This window comes from Drosophila santomea, chromosome X (assembly GCF_016746245.2).
Source record: "Drosophila santomea strain STO CAGO 1482 chromosome X, Prin_Dsan_1.1, whole genome shotgun sequence".
NCBI lineage: Eukaryota > Metazoa > Arthropoda > Insecta > Diptera > Drosophilidae > Drosophila > Drosophila santomea.
Window position 1 is genome coordinate 20,107,170 of NC_053021.2, and position 9,340 is coordinate 20,116,509.

Below are 9,340 nucleotides of genomic sequence, written 5' to 3' on the forward strand. Positions count from 1 at the left end.
AAGTCTAACTATGTTCTTCTCCTAAAATGGCGTCCCAATAGAAATACTAATGTACATTAAACAAGTTTTAATCAGGCAGGTGATATTTTGTTTTGATCATATTTTAATTTATTTATAACTTTTAGATTCCAAATTATGTATAGTATTTCATCACAGAGCCCCTTGATTTTAAGGCCAGTTAGATCAGCTGTTTGTTAGGACAACTTCATTGTGTTTTTCGTCGTCAGTCGTGTAAGATCAGAACTCTCACAAAATTACAGTGAGTTACATAGTATTTCTATAAAAATTTGTATAAAAATTATTCCGAGTAAACGATGCAGTCCCAAAATAAATTACGCAATTGTTTGATCAATATAACGCCCTGCGTGCAGCAAAGTAAGTTTTTCGACGATTCGCAAATGGGTTAAAAGGCATTTTATCTTGAGCGGAGGTGATCAGTTCACTATAGTAAACAGTACTTGAAAAACACATACCATACAGTACAGTAATAGATAATACTTAAGTAAGTAATCATAAGATTAGCCAGTTAATGACTTACACCCATATAACCTGTAACTATGCCGTGTTACTCTGGAGAAACATAGAAATATAAACATGTTTCATTTGTATTTACTTAAAACTGTTTTTTTTCCAGTGTGTTCCTATAGCATTAGACGCAATTTACTGGCTATGCCGAACGTGTCCGCCCAAAAGTATGGGGAGTCTGAAATCGCCGAAAAGAAGGCGGTGGAGACGACAACGAGATGTGGGCGTGGTCCACTAGCGGGCGACCGCCTTCCAACAGCCGTAAGTCTGGTCAGTCGAAGTGTTTCGATCTCTGCGAGGAACGAGGTGAAAACGGCCTTCATTCGGTATGGAAAGTCTATGACCGATTTGGCCAGGAGTGCCCAGAAGCTATATAAGAGTGCCCGGTTAAGGAACGCGCCCGTACAGCAGCCCATGCTCGGAAAAATCAGTAGGAGTTTACACTTCAAATGGCAGGAGAATTGAATTTGATATTGATCAAACTTCTCTATTTCTTTCAGATGTCGCTGGTGCTAGACCCCTAAGAGTGCCGGAGCCCAGTGCTTTCGCGATAACCGAGCGGCTTACCAAGCTGTTTTTCCGTGACCCCTGGGATAATCCCTCTGAAAAATAGCGGGCTGAACAAGAAACATGACTTCCATATCTGAGGAGGTGGTTTTATGCAAGGAAATGCGTGTGTTTTTGTTTTATCCAAATATATATTTTTTAAAAATTGTATAAAATTTATAGTTTTTCCCTCTGAAAAATAGCGGGCTGAACAAGAAACATGACTTTCATATCTGAAGAGGTGGTTTTAAATTAAAAAACTTTTAATGCAAGGAAATGCGTTTGTTTTTGTTTTATCCAAATATATATTTTTTAAAAATTGTATAAAATGTAAAATGTATAGTTTTTCCCTCTGAAAAATAGCGGGCTGAACAAGAAACATGACTTTCATATCTGAAGAGGTGGTTTTAAATTAAAAAACTTTTAATGCAAGGAAATGCGTTTGTTTTTGTTTTATCCAAATATATATTTTTTAAAAATTGTATAAAATGTAAAATTTATAATTTTTCCCTCTGAAAAATAGCGGGCTGAAGACAAGACATGGTTTTTATATTTGAAGAAGTGGTTTTAAGCAAGGAAATTCGTGAATTTTTGTTTTATCCAAATATATATTTTTTAAAAATATAAAAAATATGTAAAAGAAATGTAAAATTTATAAAAAAACGGGCTGAAGACAAAACATGGTTTTCATATCTGAAGAGATGGTTTTAAGCAAGGAAATGCGTGTGTTTTGTTTAATCCAAAAATATATTTTTTAAAAATGGTATAAAATGTAAAATATAAAATTTTGTTTGTTTTCCGAAAAGTAAGTATGAATGGGTTCCAATTCTTTTTGCATAGCCTAGCGGTATCTTATTTTGCGCAGAGCGGATAGCTCACTCAATTTCAGGCAGGCCGATTGATTCGAGTATCCATTCAGCGATCGGAGCCTGTCCATTTCCTCGGCGCGCGTTTTGTGCAACTCCAGGACGCTCTTGGTCCATTCCGCACGATGGGTCATATCAGTGGTCTTGGTCTGATTGGGTTGGCCGGAAGTGTTGTTGCTCGCCGGATTATCTGGTGGGGATTTGCTCGGCGATTGACTTTCGGCCTTCGGATTGATTCGGAAAAGAAAGGAATGATCAAAGAGATGGCTTTCATAGAAATTATACTTCAAATTATACTACAAATGTTACTAATGCAGGCATTTATAGAACTCGCCATGAGCTATTATAATGAGCTCTTATTTGATGGAACTACTCACCTCCACCTTGATTGGGCTTATCCTGGGAGGAGTCTGCATGTACCTGTGGTGCTGCATTTTGCCCGTGGCCGCCAAAACGGTTGCTGAAACCCAGGAATTTGGCTTGCAATTCTCCGGATTGCGGACAGGAGTGTACTCCTTGGGTGTATGCCTTCTGGCCGGATCCCGCTCGACGAGAACCTCCCTCGTAACCGCACGGTCCTGCTCCTCCTGGATCCGCCTGTCGAGCTCCTGCTGCTCCTCCAGGAGGGAGCGCATCCTCTTCTGGATCTTGCGCCGCTCCTCAATGCGCTTTACTTTGTCCAGGGCACTGATGACTTCTTCCGATTCGGAATTCACGTCGGAATTGGCAGGCTGATAGCCACGGAGGCTGTTCTGCTTTGCGGATTATTATACAATTATTAACAATATAATTAATCCATAATTAATAAGCAATTAATTGGCAATGTAACACACCTGCTCTTTGGCACCTATTCTGGAATTTTGCCACATTTGCTGGACGCGATCGTGGTCTATTTTGAATGTGGAATAAGGATTCTCCGCCTTCTGATCGACAACATTATTGATTGGGGTTCTCTGAAGTGTTGGGCAGCTGGGGAGTTCGTTTTTCGCAGCTATGCCCGGGCGCTGCACAAACCTTGCCCCTTTCCAGGAATTTCCCGAAACGTTGCGCCAAAGAAAACTAATCGACTCCGCGAAAGGTCGGACTCCTGAGAAAGAGTATAATATTTTCCATATTCTTAAGAGTGTAAATCTATAGTTTATATCATCTAAGCATTTAGCATTTAGTTTGTATATTGGAACTCAAATATTTTCATATTATTATGTGAGAAATGGATTACTTTATAATTCAACTCTTTTCCGTTTGTAAAAATATATTGCAATGGGTGCTGTACAAGCATGAAATAAAAGTTCAATCAAAAAATTGTTCAAAAATATTCCTTGTAAAAAAAATTTGATAAAAATGGTCGAAAATGAGCAATCAAAGATTTGGCGCTGTTCCAACGCACTAGACACTGTTATCAATTGCACAAACAAGAGGTAAGAATTAGGAGCAGAGTCTTTGGGAATTCAGCAAGATACAACTTAGGCGTAATTAGTGGCCTTCTTATGAATCAGAGAAGCCGTTGGTGGTATAGCATTATGTGTTATATCGTTAGCTGTTTCGTACTTACTCAGTGCTTTTAATCCACGACGAAACATATTATTGCAGAATGTAAAACTGGTTAAAAAATTTTGTTGTATGATATATCTGAATTCAGCTGGTGTGACTAAATGTGAAACCTACGAACGTGTATAATGGGGATAGAAAAGTCAATGGCTCCTTTGACCCATATTTTACAAAACTATAATTTAACAAGAGGTGACTATTCTTCTCAGGGTTACCCATTATCATTTTTTTAATTTAAATCGAAGTTCGGTGGTCTCCAGTCTTGCATACCCCTCCCTTTGCATCCAGCACCTCATTAGCAGCCGCACATTTTACGATACGCGATTTCGCAGAGGATCCTACGGTTACATCATCTAGACCTGGGCCATAAATCCCGATCCGAAAGTCATAAAAAAAATTCGCGTTTTTTTCTGTCGCTTTTTCGCCGTAATTTGACGAGGAAAAAACTGAGCTACAGAACTAAAAAACTGAACTCAAGACTCACCGTAACCAAGGCAAGTTTCGTTATTTTTTTGTTCGTTCGCGGCGATTTTGTATTATTTGATTTACAGTCTCGGTTCGCCGATTGCGTTTTGCGTAATGTTGTCTAGAGATTTTCAATTTTTCACCGGAATTTTCCTCGCCTTTTTATGACGCGTGGATATATCCTTTTTGTGCCACGTTTTTTTGTGTTCATTTTTTCCATCCAGTTGCGTGCAGTTCCAGTTTTTTAGGCTGACACGCGAAGATCCTTGTTCGCAGAAGGATCCTGGCCTGGATTTTTATGGCTTACGCAATCCGAGACGTCGATCCCAAAAATCCTTAGCCGAAAGTACAGGCAGCAGGCCAACACAACAGCTGCCCAAAAAAGTGTGCGCAAAAAATAAAGACCTTGCCGCCGACATAGTGAAACGAATTTGCGAACAAAAATAATATCAAATATCAATTGTATAAAGTAGTTGTTTGTTGATTCAATAACCAGCCTCAAGTAGAAATCCTTGCCAGCACACATTTTGCAGGCAAATATTTTTGTTTGCTTTATCTGAATCTAATTTGGCGTTGATTTGCTATTGAATTATGGGTATTATTATTAATACTGTATATCGAATTAAAATATGCTTGTACAGATTTCCTAGTGCTAAAAACTATAGTGGGCGTCTTAACCAAAAGGACAACTAATTCTGCCTGTGCCCTTAGTGAAAATTAAAAAAAAAAGTCTGCATATACGGGTAAATAGGGTTCCCCGCTGATCTGGAAAACAATGCGGGGTCCTCGAGCTCCTTTCTGTTTTCCTTGGCTTCCGGGGTGGCTTCCTTGGATTCCGGCTCTGCGACTCTGCGACTCTGCAGCTCTGCTCATCCATTGACTTTTGTGTCAAATTGAGTTATTCACATTGCACATGGGCAGATTTTGATAATGCTTCAGTGAATTGATATCCTGTTGCGTTGTTTGCACAAAAATATTTACCCAACTCATAATTGAAGTGTCTGCAATTTTTGCGCCATTTGTGCATGTATGTATGTACGTCCTGGTGATTTCGATGCCATTTTGAGCATTTGAGCATTTGAGCATTTGAGCACTTGGACACCCCACGTGGCAGTTGGCTGCCTGATTATGTTGTCGAGTGTCCGTCCTGCCGAAGTCCGGGGGAAATCTTGTTTAGTCACCAAGCGAGTTCCTGCTGCCCTAATTGTTGTCATTAGGTGAGGTGTGTGCGTTTGTTTGGGCTCTCAGTTTGCCGCTTGTGTGTGGCCAGCGCAGAAAACTGGCATTCATTCTTGTTCAAGAGCAAAACACTCGATGGACCCGAGGTGCAGGGCCACCTGCGTTGGCTTTGTCCTCCATTCAGGCCATTAGTTAATGGCCAAATCCAAATCGCCACAAAAGAGTTTGGCCAATTTGGGTGGCATCTGCCGATCTGCCAAACTGCCAAACTGCCAAACTGCCGATGAAGATGTTTCTTTTTCATGAATGGCAACCACTGTAGCTCCTTTGAAAGCCAACAAACACTCGAAGAGGTACTTGAAAATTCGTGAAAAATTCGTGAAAATCTGAAAATCATGTTTAGCTGTGTGAAAAAAGCACGAGACACACCAATTATATGTATAAATCTTTTTGAAATGTATCATATTATATTTTCTTTAGCTACGCCCATTTGACATGCCCAATTTCCCTTCCCTAATGCATTTCTTTGACTGGTAAGGACGCGGATTTAGGGAAACATATACGTATGTATGTTCTGCATATCCCCCCTGACTGATTCCCATGCGGATGTCGCTCCGGTTATCTGGAGCGATTTTTCCACGACTTAGACGCGGCATATCTGAAAATCAAACAGATAAATTGCCGGCATTTTCCGCTCACGTGTGTCTGGGCCTCGCAAAACCCCTTTTGCAACCCCTTTCGTTTCATTGGATGCTCCGCTTTTCTGCGCTTTTTTCCAGCCATGAAAATAAATTGGCATTATTAGGCGAGGCGGCTCAGCGAAAATTGATTATTGACAAGAGTCGCATTAAGCGGCGTTTTATGAGCAAAAAGGAAAAACTGCAGAAGCCTGGCATTAAGGTTCGTAATGCGGTTCGAGTTGTCCTTGAAAAATCCCACGACACCCCCGAAAAAAACAGGACGAAGTGTGGGGACTCTTTGTCTGGCACTTTTATACCCTAGATGAAATCGTTGGTCTCATACATTTTTTTAGCTGGAATAACTAAATGATGAATATATTACTTAAACGATATTTATTAGGATTTCAAAATTATTTGCATTATTTTACATTTTCTTGAAGTTAAGACTAGAGATATAAAGATAAGAAACCCAACGAAAATAAATAAAAAAAGAAAATTGTTGTAAAACTTACTTACTTAAAGCTTAATTTGAAATGTAAAGTAATTTGAGTTTGGATACAAGTAAATATACAAAATAGTGTTAGCGCTTAAAGATGGAGAACTTTTGCTGAAACTTACTCCTTTCATTAACTTCGGAAATGAACACCGACTTAAAAAAAAGGGTATTGCTATTGTCGACTTGTTTCTTACACGTGCTTAACCCCTTCATTTTACTTATCGCCTGCATTAATTATGTGAACCTGTCGCCTGTTCGGCAGAAAGGGGTGTGAAAAACTTCTTGAAGTTGCCGCATGCATAATTGAACAGGTCGCAATTTTAAGGGGCCCCCGCATAATTAATTTCAATTAAGCCCTTGAGAAACCGAGAGCTCCAGTGCGGCGGCAGTTCGGGCTCGCATTTTCCCGATTTTCAGCATCTCACCATTTGAGCAGTTGAGCATTTCACCATTTGACGACTTTCCCGCACCGGACTACCTGCGTCTAATTTCGTTTTAATCCTTTCGCTAGCTGTACGCCACTAATCCGGCCGAATTTTACGGGTGCCGGCGGCCAAGGGACAATGGCATCATCTATAAAGATGACAATTGCAAACAACAATGACGACAATCGCGGCAAGGACAAACAGTAGTGCCATACTCCTTTCTCGGCCCGATTCTCGACAGTTTTCCCTTTTCCCTTTTCCCTTTTTCCGGCTCGGTTCTCACTCCTTTTGCCACTATTCATAATTAGTTGCAGGCAATTAAGGCAGCCCCCGCGGTCGCGAGCAAGGACACCCTGGTTCTCGCCCACCCGAAAATCGAAACCGAAGTCCCATATTCCATATTCCACATCCCACATCTCACATCGCATGTGCCTAAAACGTAGGAGGACAACTAGGTCAACATGTAGAAATCCTGGGCGTTGCCCCTAGCAGTTTTGCGATTTTTGTTTACGAGTATTTTGAAAACACAGCCGCACCCCTTTCGCCCAGTGATCCCCGGATTCAGGATTCCGCACTCCTAATCCTTTGACTTTCAGTTTGACTTTCGCTCCCAAGGATCGCCGCTAGTCCGGCTTTCCGGAAAGTGTGGCTTACTTTGGTTCCGCTCGGCTCTGCGCGTCCTAAAACTCGGCAATTAACGCGGCTGATTCGCCCGAAGTCCGACTCCGGAGTTCGGAGTTCGGGGCTCGGAGTCCATATCCCACATCCCAAATCCTAAATCCCGATCGGTTCTATGGGTGGGTACCGCGCAAAAGGGTTTAGTTTTAATTAGTCGACTTTGGACGCGCCTTGGGAAGATTGGAAAGATTGGGAAGAGTCACGGAGGCGGGGCGATTAGGGAAGTTTCAAAACATTCAAATCGAACAAAAATCTGTGGAACAATCGGTTTTTTGCGCTATGAATTAGTAAAATTGAAAGATGCTGATAATAAAAGATAAGAAGTATTTACTCTAAAGAGTGATTGGCTCCCATTCTTTGTTTATGCATTTATCCACAAGGGAAAGTATCATAGGTGCTATTGAGAAAAAATGTTCATTAAAGTGTTCGATATAACAAGAAGATAAGATAAGTTGCTTGTTTACTTGCTGGCTTAAGTAATCCAGATAGAAACCATACGAATCGGTTAAGTATTATTGATCGCCAGCGTTAGTTTAATCGAATTCACTATTTCCGCCAATAAAACCCCATGAAACCTCTGAGAATGGGCCAAAAACTGCCGCCGCTGTCATTTAATTTGGTGATTAAGTTTTATTAAATGTTGCAACTGGCGAAAACCGGCAAATGCCGCGTAATCCCCCTTCGCCCAAAACAAAACCCCAGGACACACACACGAAAAAAGATGAAACCAAAGCGAAACCTCCGGACCGAGTGTCAAATTAATTAAAATGTCAGCGAAATATGTTCAATTGTCGGCTGGTCAGATGGATGGGATCGAAATCGGATTCGGGATTGGGAATCGGGCTTAACTTCGGCTGGCTGTCAAACAGTTTTTGCCAAGAGCAGGGCATAGCCGGAAGGAAGGAAGGAAAAGTCGGAAAATTGTGAAAATTGTGAAAGGACGGCGAGAGAGCGCCCTAAGCAGCGGGTTTTTCCCAAAAACGGGGATCCTCTGTTGTCATATTTTCAATTTTGCAATCTGCCTGTCACTCATTGTCCGACTTTGTCCGATTTTCCGGGTGTGCTGGTGTTTGGCAATCTCATGCTCATTGCCATTTCCCCCCACCCGATTTTCCGATTTTCCGAGTTCCCGAGTTCCCGTTTAACGTTTAACGTTTAACGTTTCCCGTTTCGCATTTTCCTCAACCCCCATCAAAACTGGCACTGTGTGTTTTTGTGTGTTCGTTAATGTGCATTTGACATTTGGCGAAATGAGAATCTGGGCAAATGATACGGATTTATGGCAAATTTGTCGAGCGATTTGTGTCGATTTACATGAGTGCCAAAGCCAAGTGGCCACTCAAGGCTGCCACATGGGATGTCGAGCAGATTGGGATTGGTGCCGAAACGCTGGCCTAACTCGAGCTGTTATGTTAATGATACCCGACCTCGACAAGAGGTCCTTTTTCTGACTCTGACGGACAGTTGACAGCGGTCCAAATGGGTTGTCTCCTTCTTGAAGTTCATTCCTGGTCACCTTTTCAACGGACTTGTGGATGGGATTTTGGGAATTATTCAATTGATTCCGTCAGCAGCAGTGGAGTTGCGCAATTTTCAGCCGTCTGTCGCTTTAAAATAAATTAAAATTATAAACTAGTTGGTTCGGAGGAAACTATCTACATAACGGACAATAATGATAATTCTATAAAATATGTGAAACGATAATAAGAGAATACCAACTCCATTTTGCCTATGTTTACTTAAGAATCCAACTTTTACTCACCTTCAAGAAATATTTGCAACTTTTATTACTCCTTTGACGAAACGCTAGGAAACAAAGAGCTCTTATCCTTTCATTGAAGAGAAGATGCTAACATTGCATGAACGCAAATTTCCGCGGAATATGCGAGTTAATTTTGCGATTTTCCCTACAGTTTCTTTGCCACTTTCCTA

General features: G+C 41.1%; 2 protein-coding genes across 3 annotated transcripts; one reads left to right on the forward strand and one right to left on the reverse strand.

The window, feature by feature from the left end:
• Positions 1-206: 206 nt before the first annotated feature.
• LOC120455941 lies at positions 207-1,242 on the forward strand. Of its 2 annotated transcripts, none has more exons than XM_039642470.1 (3): positions 207-375; positions 635-955; positions 1,026-1,242. In XM_039642470.1, exons 1-3 carry the CDS (start codon positions 315-317, stop codon positions 1,136-1,138), a joined length of 495 nt encoding a protein of 164 aa, XP_039498404.1. In that variant the 5' UTR covers positions 207-314; the 3' UTR covers positions 1,139-1,242. The 2 variants fall into 2 exon arrangements, with proteins under 2 accessions (XP_039498404.1, XP_039498405.1); XM_039642471.1 differs by having other exon boundaries at positions 242-259.
• A 557-nt stretch (positions 1,243-1,799) lies between these two features.
• LOC120455710 lies at positions 1,800-3,636 on the reverse strand. The gene is made up of 4 exons (XM_039642123.1): positions 3,490-3,636; positions 2,771-3,024; positions 2,315-2,689; positions 1,800-2,161 (listed from the first exon to the last, which is right to left on the reverse strand). Exons 1-4 carry the CDS (start codon positions 3,515-3,517, stop codon positions 1,913-1,915), a joined length of 906 nt encoding a protein of 301 aa, XP_039498057.1. The 5' UTR covers positions 3,518-3,636; the 3' UTR covers positions 1,800-1,912.
• Positions 3,637-9,340: the final 5,704 nt, after the last annotated feature.